We start from the raw sequence: 18,700 nt of genomic DNA on the forward strand, positions 1-18,700 counted from the left end.
TGACTTGCATGAGAAGAGAGTCTCGGTGTAGTGTCTCCGTCTGAGTCGATTAAGGACCGTCTCGATGTAGGCTTGATGATCGAGGACCCTTTAACTGGTCACATGCCTCATCATGGGTAAGCCTTGCCTCGGGCAGACTAAGGCCGGAATAAGATAACACGAAATGGGCGTGGAGTGGTGGCGAGAGTAGCGTGTACCCTCCGTGGCAAGAGGCTGGACGGTGGTGTAGCTGTGCTCTCGGTTTGCGTGAACCTGATCCGGTCTTAAGAACCCCGGTGGCGGGTTGACATATGCAAGGGTTAAGTGCTACATATGTCGTGTGATTGGAGATCCTCAGCTGAGTATAATCGATTCGGATCGCCGTACCTTCGCGGTTATGAAGACTTGGTCACTGCCCTACACGTAGCATTCCACTAAAGACAATGGGCTTTTGTAAAAAAAAATTGGCCTGTGCAGGACCAGTGATTGAACTAGGGTAGAAAGAACTCTAGTGCAGGTAATTTTACTTAACTTGACAAATTAAAACTGGATTTATAAGGATCCACTTTAGTAAGCATTTCTGCAAAACAGAGTCTTTGAATATTGAAAAGCCTTACCTTGACTCCCATATAACCAGCATACCCTTGAGAGTCTTTTCTTTAGTCGGGTAAGACTTGCTGAGTATTCCATACTCAGGGTTTATCCCTTCGTTGTTTTTAGGTGAGGAAGTAGCAGACTTTTGCTGCTTCTGTGCCAAGGTGGTTCCAAAAGAAGAAAATCAAGACTGAAGTGCGGGAGGATTCGGTCCTCCACTTAAGATCTTTTGCTTTTAGCTTCTCGGGAGGAGTTTGTGCCTCCCTGGTTTGTATAATATTACTCCTATGCACTCACTTTAGTCTGGTCTGTAATAACCTAACTCAAGCTTGCTTTTGAAATAAATGTAAGATTATGTAATTCGCTTCCGCATTTCTTTATCTCCGATGTTCTGTAATGTCTACAAGATGGGTGAGACGTTCCTGGTAAGGTAAGGAAAGATACCGAACTTGTCAAGTAGTTCAGGGGCACCTACAGGGTTGTCTGATGTCTGTGGGACAAGGACAACTGTAGGTGGGCCTAATTACTTGGGAGGTTCCGTCACAGCTGGTATCAGAGCGTAGCCCTTCTTTGCAGATATTATGAGGCATCTTCAAAAGAATTTTCAAAAGTCTTACCTAAAAATTCTTTTCTCTTCTTACCTAAGTATTCTGAAGAGTCTATCTTAAAGACCAGATAGGAAGAGTGCAATGTATAGAAGGTTGAATCGACTAAGGTTGATTTTGTACTTACACATGCATCATGCTAAGCACTATATTAATAAAGTTTCCCCCTTAGAGAAATGTTGTCGCGCATCAGAAAGACCGCGCACAAATCTACTAGACCCATTGGCGTACCCTGCCATTAACTTACTCCAAGACATGAAGAAAGTAGCAGTGGTAGCAACGATCCTATCGGGATCTGGAAGCACAAGTCGAACTGCTTCAGTCAGAACTCCGTCACAAGAATGATCTATGGATCGCGGATGCAGCCATCCGCTACTTGCAAGACCAACTCGCGAAACGAGATTTAGCACTCGATTGGGTGGTTAACTCTCGTTTACTCGTCTGGGCTAAGGAAGCCAAAGCTCGAGCCCGTGTGGAGGAGCTTAGCTTAGCCATGGATAACTTGCAGGTCTGTTGTAATGCACTACATGAAGAAGTGCATGTGTTGTATTCACAACTGCACCCGAACGTCCCTGCGAATCTTGTCGGGACAGAAGCCGGACCTTCTCATGTAGCGGGAGAAGCACGTGATGGTGAACCGGACCTTTTCAGGCCCCCTCCCTCTATGAAGTTGGTTAACGAATGGTCTTCTACGCCCGACAGTAAAGCTACCAAAAGTGAAAAGAAGTGGCTTATCAGGTGCCCTTAACATTGGCCAGACAGGACTTTCCTACTAATATGATTGTTCTGAAAAGCCAAGACATGGATGTCATCTTGGGCATGAACTGGTTAGCCCAGCAAAAAGCAATTCTCAACCTTGATTCGAGAACCATCAGGTTGAGTTATGACCAATAGAGAGTTGATGACTTGGTTGCCTAAACCCAAGAATTAGGCTTTAGTGAACCATGACCCGACCCAAAGTCAAATTTTCCGTTATCATTCCATGACCACACCCGTACAAGTAAATGCCTAGATAATTTCTTTGTCGGACCTAGAGTATACCTAGACTTCAAACAAGGATCTCAAGTCGTGCCTCCTTTTAGAGCCATTCTCTTGATCAGCTGATGCAGGTTGAAGTCTCTAGTATAGTTGGCCTCTCCTTGTGGATCGTCAGGTTACTTTATTAACCCAACCTAGGAAAGACATGTCCGACCATTTCCTTGAATTTGATGCCTTTGGTTTCTTCATATCTATCGAAGGCATACCAACTTAAGCCTTGACCTTGTGATCTCTGCGATGGGCATAGAAATATGATTGGGCTGAATTAACAGTCTCCCATCGTACTCCTTCTATCAAGTTTAGATTATGGCCATGCCTTGGGCCATGATCTATTTGGCTCCTTACTTGTAACCATCTTTATTAGTGGAGTATTTCGTTGTGTATAATCACCCTTGCTCAATCTATTGGTGACATGGTTAAGAACTTATGGTACCGCGGCGAAGCTGAGAGCCTCCTGTGAATGTACACACAGGATTCTGCTGCTTGGCGCATGTCGGTATCGAGGTCTCTAGTCATGATCCATTATGGAATTACACTGATGTGTTGTCTTCCATTGACCTTTCCTTGAAACACTCTCTATGTTGTCTTGAAGAGATCAAGCAACATCTGTCATTTCCATTGGATCAAAAGGGCATACCACTTTCATGTGTGGTCTTATTTCTTTTGATCTTGGTAGTGACTACTCACACAAGTTTCCTTTGCATCCTTTGTGTAAAGGTGAAGCCTTGGAGCTTTTTAGTGTAAGAAAACAACTAATTAGCTCTCAAATTGGAGATTGACTTTCCCCTGCTGCTGAAATGCAGGAGTTTGTTCATTCGCTTTCCTAATTAATCTATGTATTCCCTAACCAAGTGGATAATTCATCTCGCTTGAAGAAACGGATGAACAACCTGACCAAATGGATTTCTATCCAAATGCATGACCTTTGGCTTGCAAATGTGAACTCTCAACCCTTGGCTTACCGATGGTACTGAGAGGACTTGCTCAATGTCAAAAGTAGTTCAACAAGTTGGTTTCACTAACGTGCAACTGCCTGGTGAACGAAGGTTGAGTTTAGAGATCGTTTTATCGAGTTGTCTAAGCTCACTTTTGTACAACCCCTCTTAAGGAAGAATTTTCAAGAATCGAGATTAAGTCGGTCAATAACCACCTAACCATCGCTCTAGTCGTGCCTCGATTGCCTCATGTATGCTTTTCCAGCATAAGTGATTGGGTCGAGCCATGTCTAGTGCCCGATAAAATGGACTAGTTGCAAAGTCCGCATTTTTAGATCCCTCCACTGGTGATTTTTCTTGAATCAATATCACCTTTCGTGAATTTGGATTCCCTGGCTAACACGAGTTGACCGTGATGTTACTCGACATTCACACTCGTCTCGTGTGCTATGAACTTACTGTAACCACTTGTTGGTAAACCTCTTCTTGTGTGTTTTACCCAAGATGGTGCATCTGATTCTATTTGGGTAAAGTTGCATAATTGCCACCCAACAGACTCAGATAGTACAGTGTCATCAGAAAAAGCAAGTTGCACACATGGAACCTTATGTGTTCTTCTGGTGAGCAAAGATGCAAATTGAAATTGCACACTATGTGGCTTGATGTGACACTTATAACCGTGTTAAGGCCATATACATGAAGACTGCTGGTCCATTACAATCTTTACCTATCCTAACTTGGAAATGGGAAGATATTAGTATGGACTTTATCGTGGGATTACCCAGGACTACAAAAGGGTATGACTCTATCTGGGTTATTGTTGATCGGCTTACGAAAATTGCTCATTTTCTGCCAGTCAAGACAGATCACCCAGCTACTGTCTATGCCCAATTGTACATTGCTCACATTCTTGGTCTGCATGGTGTTCCGAAAACCATAGTGCCGGATCGTGGATCGCAAATTCGTATCCAAATTCTGGGAAGAACTTCATAAATCCCTGGGTACTAAACTGCTCCACAGTTCGGCCTATCATCCTCAAACCAGTGGACAGACTGAAAGAGTCAATCAAATACTGGAAGATATGCTGCGGGCATGTGTTCTGGACTTCTCACAGATATGGGATAAATGTTTGCCCTTAGCGGAATTTTCATACAATAATAGCTATCAAGAAAGTATCAAGATGGCACCCTTTGAAGCTCTGTATGGACGACGGTGTCGAACTCCGCTAAATTGGTCTAAACCTAGAGAAAGATACTTCTTTAGGCCTGATATGGTGAAAGAGGTCAAAGAAAAGGTTCAGAGAATTATTCAAAATATGAAGAAAGCTCAGACTCAACAAAAGAGTTATGCAGACCGACGACGACAACCCTTATGCTTTTTGGTAGACAACTATGTCTACTTAAAAGTTTCACCAATGAAGGGTGTATCGCGTTTCGGGGTTAAAGGAAAACTTGCACCCAGGTACATTGGTCCATTCCTGGTGCTTGAGCAATGTGGACCAGTGGCATACCGACTTCAACTACCCGAAACATTGTCTGCTGTGCATAATGTGTTCCACGTGTCACAATTGAAGAAGTATCTTCGGGTTCCCGATCGAACCATTGAAGTAACAGATGTTGTCCTTGAACCGGACTTGACATACTCTGAGCACCCTATTCGAGTCTTGGATCAAAAGGACAGGGTTACCCGGAGAAAAACTCTCAAGTTCTATAAGATACAGTGGAACCAGCATTCTGAAGATGAAGCTACTTGGGAAACTCAAGACTTCTTGAATAAGAATTTCCCAGGCTTTTTAGCCTCTTGTAAACTGTAAAGCCTGTATAGCTGTTGTAATAAAGAAGTAACCCCCACATTACCCCTGCCTTGTACCAAAACTTAAGAAATAAAAATGTGATGTGTTTCCTTTACCATTACCTACCCTAGGATTTTTAATCTCGGGACGAGATTCTTTTATGGGGGGAAGGATGTAACACCCCTGGTGTTACTATAACTAAAACTTGAGCATGACATCATAAGCATTGGCATTGCATATGTTTGACACACCTAGAGTGCATTCACTAGGTAAAAATTTCAAACAAGTTGTATTGTTTTAATGTTTTTGCAAATAAACCCTGGTTAAAGGGGGTAAAACTTAACCCAAGTTAAGAAAACCTAAATACTTTAGGGTAAAAGTCATAAAATGACCCCAAGAATAAACTTGAATCACTTTTATACCCCTGGGATACCAGAAACCCTAATTGGAACCCTGGAAAACCCTAAAACCAAACCCTAGGGGCTTATATGCAAAATTAGTCCACTTTTGGACTAAAGTGCAAAAACCAAGCCAAATAAGTGTCTTAAGTCCTTTGGTTCACAAATATGTGAATTTACAAGCCAAACCCTAAGTTTTGGACTTAAGTGCAAAATGGACCTCATTTGAGTTCTACACTAAGTCTGAAATTCAGTGTTAAAGGCTCCACTTTAGGGCTTTGTAATTTGCAAAGCATAGGGTTTTTGCCCTAGGTCACCACATCAAAATTGAAGCTCAACTATAGGAGAACAACTTTGCTTAAAGGTGTGAGCATTGTTGTTAAGGAAAAACTGAAGATAATTAAGCTCAAAGTCAGGCTGTCAGGTAATCGCTGGACTGAATTTTCAGTAACAGTGTGATGGGGTAAACTTTGAGCCCGATTTTGAATAGAATTTGGTAACTATTTTATGGTAAGCTCCATGGCAAAGTTGAAGATGGACTATAGGTCTATAAACTTGATGCAGAGAATTGAATCGGTTACCACAGCAAATTTGGAGAAAATTCAAGTTGAACATCGTCTGTCAGGTGCTCTAATTGATGGCCCCCATGGTACAGTGACCAAATGGATCAGCTCGGCCGCGGCAAAGAATCTCACCGCCGGCGACCCTTTTTGCGCCAAAATTAGTGGCGCCGCCGTTCTGATTCGAGGGCAGTAGGGAGTGGATAGCGTCGGGGAGGGGTCGCTCGTACGTGGCACCATCCCTTGAACTCGGCCGGAGTTACTCACCGTCGGCCGCCATGACTCAGTATGTTTCTGCCGCGGTGGCGCACATGTCGTAGTTCTCCCTTACTGTACCTCCTACCGGCGTGGTCAACATGCCATAACAATGTTATCCGTGGCAGCGTGGTGATCGCCGGACCGCCACGGTTATAAATAACCGTTGGGTTCACGGTGAGGTGTGCGCTGTTCTTCAAGTTAGCTCGCGCTCAACTAGAAATTCCCACTGCTCTCTTCCCCCTCGACCCAAATTGATTGTGCGCAGTAAAACTAGAACCCCTTAGGCCCGTATAGCCCCAAGCCCAGCCCTCAATTTCACTCGTGAACGCCGCGGCACGATTTCTCCCCAAATCAGTCCGCCGCACCGTCAAGAATAGCCCTCCCGTGGCCAGCCGATTCGGGTGAGTCGCCATTCAATTCATGTGTTGTTTCCGAACCTCTCCATGCTTGTGTTGCTCACAGTGGCGTCCGTTTGCTCTGATCGACCATGGTTTGGCGGGAACGTGTGCTCCCGTGCTCGGTTTCCGCCATGCACATGGACCGGTCGTTCTCGGTGTGTTCGGGTTAAATCGATGTGTGTTCCGAGGCCATTTTAGGTCAGTTGAGCTTCCCCGTTAGTTATTCCGAGCAGTCCTCGCCGGCCATGTCCGGTACGGGCCACGTCTGGAAGGATCCAAGTGCGCGGCGCGGTCAGGGGCAATCGCGGGGAAGAAATAGAAACCTGAGGACATTTCTGCAATCTGTCAGTGACTTAATACAATAGTGAATAGACCTATTTCTGTTTAGCCGTTAAGTTGGGGACCTTGCTGCAAAGTTGCCAACGCGGGCGTGGGCGCGCCCCGGTTTCACGTGCTGTTGGGCCTCCTAGTTTGAAATTGGCCCAGTACTGTTTAGAGTTTTTCCTTTTCTTTTTCAGTGGAACTTTAAAAATCTATAGAAAATTATAGAAAAATGATAAAATTGTGAAACCAATTTTCCTAGGTTTGTTATTTTCTCTAGAATTTAGTAAAAATAAGTTTGTGATTTTTAGTGGAAGAAAGAAATTTTAGGGTATTTAAAGTAGTTAAAAGTCTTGGTTATAGATTTTTAGAAAATAATTGATAGGTCCTAAAATGCCCAAAATTTTTATATGAGTGTTATACAATATTTAGAAACCTTGGGTAAAGTTTGAATTGATTTGGGCCTTGTTTGATCACCAAACCCCAAAACACCCCCCCTGCCCTATGAACTCCTTTACCGACTCCGGAAACCCTAAGTTCCCGGAACTCCGTGAAGGCAAGTTGTATTCAAGACATAACTAATAAGTTTATGTTATCTTTGCATCCTCATGAGCATCCCATGGCATCCATTCTTATACATATGTATGGTTATGATTAGAACGAGAAGAAGAAGTAGAAGTAACTGAAGAGCAAGTACAACCACCTTTGGACACTCAGGTCGGGAATAGTTTCTACTTCGACATTTGTGGATCCGAGCCTGAATCACCTGCAAACGAAGGCAAGCCCCGGTGCATTTGCCACCTCCCTTGATGTTTTTAAAATCTTTCTCACTTGCTTGCTGCATTAAGTTATAGGAGTTGATTGTTAAACAATTCCTGCATTACCTTCCTTGATTTTGATTACCCCCCCTTGAAATCCTGTTTTTACAAAAGGTTTTACTTTGCTTAGCATTGCTTTAGAAAAACAAAGGATTTGTTTTACAAAAGATGTTTGGCAAAGTGGGAGGGTTGTTTTTGAAAATAAAATTTGATGGTGGATCCATCAGGGCCTTGATGGATTCAACATCTGGAAAAGATGTACCTCTGCCAGGTACCAACTTTGGGTTTGAAATGATTAAGCTGAGACCGGGCGGGTGACTTGCACGAGAAGAGAGTCTCGGTGTAGTGTCTCCGTCTGAGTCGATTAAGGACCGTCTCGATGTAGGCTTGATGATCGAGGACCCTTTAACTGGTCACATGCCTCATCATGGGTAAGCCTTGCCTCGGGCAGACTAAGGCCGGAATAAGATAACACGAAATGGGCGTGGAGCGGTGGCGAGAGTAGCGTGTACCCTCCGTGGCAAGAGGCTGGACGGTGGTGTAGCTGTGCTCTCGGTTTGCGTGAACCTGATCCGGTCTTAAGAACCCCGGTGGCGGGTTGACATATGCAAGGGTTAAGTGCTACATATGTCGTGTGATTGGAGATCCTCAGCTGAGTATAATCGATTCGGATCGCCGTACCTTCGCGGTTATGAAGACTTGGTCACTGCCCTACACGTAGCATTCCACTAAAGACAATGGGCTTTTGTAAAAAAAATTGGCCAGTGCAGGACCAGTGATTGAACTAGGGTAGAAAGAACTCTAGTGCAGGTAATTTTACTTAACTTGACAAATTAAAACTGGATTTATAAGGATCCACTTTAGTAAGCATTTCTGCAAAACAGAGTCTTTGAATATTGAAAAGCCTTACCTTGACTCCCATATAACCAACATACCCTTGAGAGTCTTTTCTTTAGTCGGGTAAGACTTGCTGAGTATTCCATACTCAGGGTTTATCCCTTCGTTGTTTTTAGGTGAGGAAGTAGCAGACTTTTGCTGCTTCTGTGCCAAGGTGGTTCCAAAAGAAGAAAATCAAGACTGAAGTGCGGGAGGATTCGGTCCTCCACTTAAGATCTTTTGCTTTTAGCTTCTCGGGAGGAGTTTGTGCCTCCCTGGTTTGTATAATATTACTCCTATGCACTCACTTTAGTCTGGTCTGTAATAACCTAACTCAAGCTTGCTTTTGAAATAAATGTAAGATTATGTAATTCGCTTCCGCATTTCTTTATCTCCGATGTTCTGTAATGTCTACAAGATGGGTGAGACGTTCCTGGTAAGGTAAGGAAAGATACCGAACTTGTCAAGTAGTTCAGGGGCACCTACAGGGTTGTCTGATGTCTGTGGGACAAGGACAACTGTAGGTGGGCCTAATTACTTGGGAGGTTCCGTCACAGTTCATGGCTATTTTCGACAAAAATGGGGGTTGTGTGGCTATTAATCATAAACCAGAGGCCCGTACACCTCACCCCACATATGTTTTCTTGCCATAGATCACATTCTTAGACTTCTGGTGGAGACCATTTCTTGGTCAAAAATCTGTAAGTGTTAGCCTTCGGTATTATTGAAAATGGTCGATCATGCTATTTTCGAGAAAAAGGGGTTGTGTGGCCTTTGATCATCGACCAACCCTTGTGCACCTCTCCCCACATATGTTTCCTTTCCATCGATCGCATTCTTGGATTTCTAGTGGAGACCATTTCATGGTCAAAAATCTGTAGGTGTTAGCCTTCGGTATTAAGGAAGATGGTCGTTTATGGCTATTTTTGTCAAAAATGAGGGTTGTGTGGCCATTGTTCATAAACTAGAGGCTTGTACACCTCACCCCACATTAGTTTCATTGCCATAGATCACATTATTGGATTTTAGGTGGAGACCATTTCTTGGTCAAAAATCTGTAGGTGTTAGACTTCGATATTACGGAAAATGGTTGTTAATGCTATTTTCGACAAAAATGGGGGTTGGGTGCCATTGATCATCGACTAGAGGCTCGTACACCTCACCCACATATGCTTACTTGCCATAGATCACAATATTAGATTTCTAGTCGAGACCATTTCTTGGTCAAAAATCCGTAGGTGTTAGCCTTCAGTATTATTGAAAATGGTCGTTCATGGCTATTTTTGAAAAAAATAGGGGTTGTGTGGCCATTGATCATCAATCAGAGGCTCATACACCTCACCCCACATAAGTTCATTGCCATAGATCAAATTATTCATTTTCTATTGGAGACCATTTCTTGGTCAAAAATCTATATGTGTTAGCCTTCGGTATTATTGCAAATGGTCGTAAATGGCTATTTTTAACAAAATGGGGTTGTGTGGTCATTGATCGTCGACTAGAGGCTCGTACACCTCACCCCACATATGTTTCCTTGCCATAGATCACATTCTCGTTCATGCTATTTTCGAGAAAAAGGGGGTTGTGTGGCCTTTGATCATCGACCAGACGCTCGTACACCTCTCCCCACATATGTTTCCTTTCCATAGATTGCATTCTTGGATTTCTAGTGGAGACCATTTCATGGTCAAAAATCCGTAGGTGTTAGCCTTCAGTATTAAGGAAAATGGTCGTTCATGGCTATTTTTGACAAAAATGGGGGTTGTGTGGCCATTAATCATAAACCAGATGCTTGTACACCTCACCCTTCATTAATTTCCTTGCCATAGATCACATTATTGGATTTCAGGTGGAGACCATTTCTTGGTCAAAAATCTGTAGGTGTTAGACTTCGGTATTACGGAAAATGGTTGTTAATGCTATTTTTGACAAAAATGGGGGTTGGGTGGCCATTGATCATCGACTAGAGGCTTGTAAACCTCACCCCACATATGTTTCCTTGGCATTCATCACATTATTGGATTTCTGGTGGAGGCCATTTCTTGGTCAAAAATTCGTAGGTGTTAGCCTTCGGTATTATTGAAAATGGTCGTTCATGGCTATTTCCGACAAAAATGGGGGTCGTGTGGCCATTGATCATTGACTAGAGGCTCGTACACCTCACCCCACATATGTTTCCTTGCCATAGGTCAGATTCTTGGATTTCTGGTGGAGACCATTTCTTGGTAAAAAATCCGTAGGTGTTAGCCTTCGGTATTATTGAAAATGGTCGTTCATGGCTATTTTCGAAAAATGGTGGTTGTGTGGCCACTGATCATCGACTAGAGGCTCGTACACCTCACCCCACATATGTTTTCTTGCCATATATCACATTCTTAGATTACAGGTGGAGACCATTTCTTGGTCAAAAATCCGTAGGTGATAGCCTTCGGTATTATTGAAAATGGTTGTTCATGGCTATTTTCGATAAAAATGGGGGTTGTGTGGCCATAGATCATTGACTAGAGGCTCGTATACCTCACCCCACATATGTTTTCTTGTCATAGATCACATTCTTAGATTACTGGTGGAGACCACTTCTTGGTCAAAAATTCATAGGTGTTCGGTATTATTGAAAATGGTCGTTCATGGCTAGTTTAGACAAAAATAGGGGTTATGTGGCAATTGATCATCAACCAGAGGCTCGTACACTTCACTCCACATATGTTTCCTTGCAATAGATCAAATTCTTTGATTTCTGGTGGAGACCATTTCTTTGTCAAAAATCCATAGGTGTTAGCCTTCAGTATTATTGAAAATGGTCGTTCATGCTATTTTCGACAAAAATGGGGGTTCTATGGCCATCTATCATCGACTAGAGGATCGTACACCTCTCCCCACATATGTTTCCTTACCATTGATCACATTCTTGGATTTCTAGTGGAGACCATTTCTTGGTCAAAAATTCGTAGGTGTTAGCCTTCAGTATTATTGAAAATGGTCGTTGATGCTATTTTCGACAAAAAAGGGGGTTCTGTGGCATTGATCATCGACCAGAGGCTGGTATACCTCATCCCACATATGTTACATTGTCATAGATCACATTGTTGGATTTCTGATGGAGACCATTTCTTGTTCAAAAATCTATAGGTGTTAGCCTTCGGTAATATTGAAAATGGTCGTTCATGGCTATTTTCGATAAAAATGGGGGTTGTGTGGCAATTGATCAACAACTAGAGGCTCATACACCTCACCCCACATATGTTTCCTTGCCATAGATCACATTCTTGGATTTCTTGTGGAGACAATTTCTTGGTCAAAATCCATAGGTTTTAGCGTTTAGTATTATTGAAAATGGTCGTTCATGCTATTTTCGACAAAATGGGGATTGTGTGGCTATTGATCATCGACAAGAGGATCGTATACCTCTCGCCACATATGTCTGCTTGCCATAGATCGTATTCTTGGGTTTCTAGTGGAGACCATTTCTTGGTCAAAAATTCGTTGGTGTTAGCCTTCGGTATTATTGAAAATGGTCGTTCATGCTATTTTCGACAAAAATGGGTGTTGTGTGGCCATTGATCATCGACCAGAGGCTTGTACACCTCACCTCACATATGTTTGCTTGCCATAGATCACATTCTTGGATTTCTGATGGACACCATTTTTTGTTAAAAAATCTGTAGGTGTTAGCCTTCGGTAATATTGAAAATGGTCGATCGTGGCTATTTTCAACAAAATGGGGGTTGTGTGGCCATTGATCATCGATAAGAGGACGGTACACCTCTCGCCACATATGTCTCCTTGCCATAGATCGTATTCTTGGATTTCTAGTGGAGACCATTTCTTGGTCATAAATTCGTTGGTGTTAGCCTTCGGTATTATTGAAAATGGTCGTTCATGCTATTTTCGACAAAAATGGGTGTTGTGTGGCCATTGATCATCAACCAGAGGCTTGTACACCTCACCCACATATCTTTGCTTGCCATAGATCACATTCTTGGATTTCTGGTGGAGACCATTTCTTGTTCAAAAATCTGTAGGTGTTAGCCTTCGGTAATATTGAAAATGGTCGGTCATGGCTATTTTCGACAAAATGAGGGTTGTGTGGCCATTGATCATTGACGAGAGGCTCGTACACCTCACCCACATATGTTTTCTTGCCATATTTCACATTCTTAGATTACTGGTGGAGACCATTTCTTTGTCAAAAATCCGTAGGTGTTAGCCTTCGGTATTATTGAAAATGATCGTTCATGGCTATTTTTGACAAAAATGGGGGTTGTGTGGCCATTGATCATCAACTAGAGGCTCGTACACCTCACTCCACATATGTTTATTTGCCACAGATCACATTCTTGGATTTCTGGTGGAGACCATTTCTTTTTCAAAAATCCGTAGGTGTTAGCCTTCAGTATTATTGAAAATGGTCGTTCATGCTATTTTCGACAGAAATGGGGTTGTGTGGCTATTGATTATCGACCAGAGGCTCGTACACCACACCCCACATATGTTTCCTTGCCATAGATCACATTCTTCGATTTCTGGTGGACACCATTTCTTGGTCAAAAATTTGTAGGTGTTAGCCTTTGGTATTATTGAAAATGGGCGTTCATGCTATTTTCGACAAAAATGGGGGTTGTGTAGCCATTGATCATCGACCAGAGGCTCGTACACCTGACCCCACATTTCCTTGCCATAGATCACATTCTTCGATTACTGGTGGAGACCATTTTTTTGGTCAAAAATCCGTAGGTGCTAGCCTTTGGTATTATTGAAAGTGGTCGTCCATGCTATTTTTGATAAAAATAGGGTTGTGTGGCCATTGATCATCGACCAGAGGCTCATACGCCTCACCCCACATATGTTTCCTTGCCATAGATCACATTCTTAGATTTCTAGTGGAGACCATTTCTTGGTCAACAATCCGTAGGTGTTAGCCTTAGGTATTATTGAAAATGGTCGTTCATGGCTATTTCCGACAAAAATGGGGGTTGTGTGGCCATTGATCATCGACCAGAGGCTTGTTCACCTCACCCCACATATGTTTCCTTGCCATACATCACATTCTTGGTTTTCTGGTGGAAACCATTTCTTGGTCAAAAATCCGTAGGTGTTAGCCTTCGGTATTATTGAAAACGGTCATTCATAGTTATTTTCGACACAAATGGCGGTTGTGTAGCCATTAATCATCGACCAGAGCCTCGTTCATTGCACCCCACACATATTTCCTTGCCATATATCACATTCTTGGATTTCTGGTGGAGACCATTTCTTGGTCAAAAATCCATAGGTGTTAGGCTTCAGTATTATTTAAAATGGTCATTCATGCTATTTTCAACAAAAAACAGGGGTTGTGTGGCCATTGATCATCAACCAGAGGCTCGTACACTTCACCCCACATATGTTTCCTTGCCTTAGATCACATTCTTAGATTTCTAGTGGAGACCATTTCTTGGTCAAAAATACGTAGGTGTTAGCCTTCGGTGTTGTTGAAAATGGTCGTTCATGCTATTTTCAACAAAAATGGGTGTTGTGTGGCCATTGATCATCGACCAGAGGCTCGTACACCTCACCCAACATATGTTTTCTTGCCCTAGATCACATTCTTGAATTTCTGGTGGAGACTATTTCTTGGTCCAAAATCCGTAGCTGTTAGCCTTTGGTATTATTGAAAATGGTCGTTCATGCTATTTTCCATAAAAATGGGGGTTGTGTGGCCATTAATCATCGACTGGAGGCTCATACTCCTGACCCCACATATGTTTCCTTGCCATATATCACATTCTTGGATTTCTGGTGAAGACCATTTCTTGGTCAAAAATCCGTAGGTGTTAGCCTTCGGTATTTTTGAAAATGGTCGTTCATGCTATGTTCGGCAAAAATACGTGTTGTGTGGCCATTGATCATCGACCAGAGGCACATACAGCTCACCCCACATATGTTTCCTTGCCATAGATCACATTCTTGGATTTCTAGGGGAGACCATTTCTTGGTCAAATATTTGTAGGTGTTAGCCTTCGGTATTATTGAAAATGGTCGTTCATGGCTATTTCCGACAAAATTGGGGGTTATGTGGCCATTGATCATCGACTAGAGGCTCGTACACCTCACCCCACATATGTTTTCTTGCCATACATCACATTCTTGGATTTCTGGTGGAGACCATTTCTTGTTCAAAAAATCCGTAGGTGTTAGCCTTCGGTATTATTGATATTGGTCGTTCATGGTTATTTTTGACACAAATGGGTTTGTGTGGCCATTAATCATCGACCAAATCCTTGTTCGTTGCACCCCCACATATGTTTCCTTGCCATAGATAATATTCTTGGATTTCTGGTGGAGACCATTTCTTGGTCAAAAATCCGTAGGTGTTAGCCTTCAGTATTATTGAAAATGGTCATTCATGCTAGTTTCGACAAAAATAAGGATTGTGTGGCCATTGATCATCAACTAGAGGCTCGTACACCTCACCTGACATATGTTTCCTTGCCATAGATCACATTCATGAATTACTGGTGGAGACCATTTCTTGGTCAAAAATCCGTAGGTGTTAGCCTTCGGTATTATTGAAAATGACCGTTCATGTTATTTTCGACAAAAATGGGTGTTGTGTGGCTATTGATCGTCGACCAGAGGCTCGTACACCTGACCCCGCAGATGTTTTATTGCCATAGATCACATTCTTGGATTTCTTGTGGAGAACATTTATTGGTCAAAAATCCGTAGGTGCTAGCCTTTGGTATTATTGAAAATGGTCGTCCATGCTATTTTCGACAAAAATATGGGTTGTGTGGCCATTGATCATCGATCAGAGGCTCGTACACCTCACCCCACATATGTTTCCTTGCCATTGGTCACATTCTTGGATTTCTGGTGAAGACCATTTTTTGGTCAAAAATCCGTAGGTGTTAGCCTTTGGTATTATTGAAAATGTCCGTTCATGGTTATTTTTGACAAAAATGAGGGTTGTGTGGCCATTGATCATTGGCCAGAGGTTCGTTTACCTCATCCCACTTTGATAAATGCATGAGGCATCCATAATCTCTTGAAATTTGTTCTGCTTAAGGTTTTAAGGTCGATGATGGGTAGTTGGTTTGGCAATTGTAGGGTCTGCTTTTCTTTTTTTGCTGTTGTTTATATACCTTCAGCCTTGGTACCCTACCTTTTTTCACCCTTGTTCTATAGGCATAATGTTTTATGCTAAAGGACTTCTTCGCCCATATCATATTTTCCAGCGGTCTGAAATATGCATGGATGCTAGGGGAGCCTTTCTGATATGCTTGATACTTGTTCTAGGTCATGTTGAGACATCTCTTGATCATAAGCTATATATATGCTGAAATGACTAACAAACTGTTGCGTTAATTGCTCCCATGTATTGATGGATAGCCCGAACAACCATGCATTTCCTTACATAAGCGCCGAGAGGCATTTAAGGGGGTATTTGGTAACAAAGTTTTTCTGCAGTATTGAAGCAATACTGTAGTATTGAGCAATACTGTGGTATTATATACTTTGAGGTGTTTGGCAACTCATCTGAAATCTCTGTATACTAAACTGTAGTATTGTAAATACTGCACTTGTTTTGCAGTTTTGGAAACTTTGGTCTCAGCCAAAGTTTTTCTCTGTAAAGAGAGCGCTAGCTGGGTCCCGCTCTGGCTGATTGGTCTCAACCAAAGTTTTTCCCAAACACCTTGATGTATTGGATAATGTTGTATTCGAAAACTGAAGCATTGTAAACTGTAGTAATGTCATGACTAAAGTATACTTTAGTATTTGAAAAACTGCAGTTTGGAAAAACTGTGTTCCCAAACAGGACCTAATTTAGGAAAATAACAATCATGCATTTACTCATATCTAGATTCTCAGAAAAGCTCCTAAAAAAACTGAACCAAATAGTCATATACATCGGGGAGATCGAGATAGAGAGAAGTATACAATGTATGACGTTCGTGGGATCAACAAAAAGATGTAGGCAACAAGAGTCGTCAGACTTTATTTAGACCAAGAGCCAGAATATGCATTGGCATTTTTATTTTTGTGTTCTAATAATAAATAAATTTTGTTAATGAAACGTGCTTTGGTGTAGTTAATTAGAAGGAACTGCTAGCTAAAATTAGCTGGCTAAATAGAAGTGGTTGCACAGGCGTAGGATGCGGCCAACCATGCATGCCGTCGACCTGCGTGCATGTAAGATTTGCTTTATATATCTTCTTCAAGCATGCAATTCCTTGTATTAATTAATTCTAGCAGCAAATTAAAGAGGGATCGGATTGGAACTCGATCGGAAGGAAGGTCCTGCAGGCCGGCTGGCCGGTCGTCGATCGAGGAACCAAGCTGCTGCTGCTGCTACCGGACGACACCAACCATGATACGGAGGACGACGGTGTGCCTAGGCCTGCTGCTTCTACTACTGGCGGCGTCGACTGCGACGGCACATTTCTCGATCGGCGACGTGGACGAGTACTTGAACAGGCGCACGCAGGAGTCCCGCCACAGGAACCACGGCGGCGCGCAGATCAATGACCTCATCTCCAGTGCTGCGCGCTTCCACGCCAACGTGGATGCACGCGCGTATGGTCGCCGCTCCAACCTGCAGCTGCAGGAGGAGGAAGCAGCAGCTACCGCGGGGCGTGTAACCAAAGCAGAAGAACAGGAGGCTTCTACTCAAGGTGGAGATTAACCGCCCAATTATTGCAATTGCAATTCTCATCACCCATTTATATTTTCTGCCATCATTTATTCTTCTTTTACACGCGTACGTGTGCGTACCCCGATCCCATCCTTTTTGGATTATTAAGCATTGTCGATGGATTACTTATATTACTCTCTCTTTCTCTATGTGTATATATATATGTAAGCAAGCATATTTGGATGTTTTATAATATAGAAATATTTTCTTACACCCATTGACGGTTGCTACTTTTACAATTTATTATATTTATCTTTATGTCGTATGTTGTGCATAAGAGTCGCCGTCTTTGTTAGATAAGGGAGCTCCCATAATCCGTATATGTGAGTCCAATTATATCCTCGATTTCAAATCCTATGAATTCTTTAATTTTTGGAGTTAAGACCAGTTTATTCGGCATGTTAGCAATCTCTGCTCCATTTAGACGTTTCCGTGTGATGAATGATGATAGTATCTCCTTATAAGTGTTTCTCTCAATCCTAACCGTGTGATTCCATGATAGAAAACATCTATGACAACCGAAGTAAAATATCTTTCCACCAAACTGGACACAAAACCAATCAGTATTCTTACACATACGCATGGGACATATCAAATTATCATGAACACTCCATCCTAAAAAGTATGCCATCTTATACCAATCATACTTGTTGACTCCTCATAGTTATTCTAACTCGTCGGCCAATGCTTTCAACATCACATTAATCTTTGGTCCAATATGATCTAGACCGGGTATGATGAGGCACAGAAACATGAACTCATACTTCATGCAAAGAGGTGGCAGATTGTATAGTATAGCAAAATTAGGCCAACAAGAGTATGAGGATGTGTTGTCACTGGAAGGTGTGAAGCCATTTATCACCAACCCGATACGAACATTTATTGCATCATCCTTGGCAAAATCAATGTAAAAAATATCTAGGCACACCATCACATGGTTGTTCTCACGTGCGCCTTCCTTGTGCCATCTCATGTACCTAGATGTTTTCTTTGAGATAAACAAATGTTGCATCAAGGTGCAAAAGGCATGCAACAAAGTTGTTTATGTATAGTTTCTATTGTTACCTTTTTGCCATCTTACAACCTCTATGAACCTAGATTGTCCATATTTCAACCAACTCTTACTATTATGCTCCTTCCAGAACAACATACAATTATATTGGCACACATGAATCTTCTCTTCCTTTGACTAGTACATGTCTTTGGGCTTCTTGTGATTCACTAAAAGGGTATAATCAAGTTCACTAGCTCTTTGTAACAAATGTTTGAGAATGCAAATGGACTTAATAGACATAAACCATATCACAAAAGCAAGAATTATAATTGCCATGTATTCATGTAATGGTTCTTCCAAAGTATTCAAAAGATCAAAGAACTTTTGAACATCTAACATAGGTAGATCCTTAGACTCTAGTTCAAACTCCGGCCATGGCATCATGCATATCATCCATCCT

General features: G+C 42.2%; 1 protein-coding gene across 1 annotated transcript; it reads left to right on the forward strand.

Annotated features, from left to right (window-relative positions):
• The first annotated feature begins 16,806 nt into the window (after window positions 1–16,806).
• LOC100272314 (characterized LOC100272314) lies at window positions 16,807–17,462 on the forward strand. Its single transcript, NM_001146798.1, has one exon. It carries the CDS (start codon window positions 16,923–16,925, stop codon window positions 17,235–17,237), a length of 315 nt encoding a protein of 104 aa, NP_001140270.1. The 5' UTR covers window positions 16,807–16,922; the 3' UTR covers window positions 17,238–17,462.
• The last annotated feature ends 1,238 nt before the right edge of the window (window positions 17,463–18,700 follow it).

This window comes from Zea mays, chromosome 4 (assembly GCF_902167145.1).
Source record: "Zea mays cultivar B73 chromosome 4, Zm-B73-REFERENCE-NAM-5.0, whole genome shotgun sequence".
NCBI classification, from domain to species: Eukaryota; Viridiplantae; Streptophyta; class Magnoliopsida; order Poales; family Poaceae; genus Zea; species Zea mays.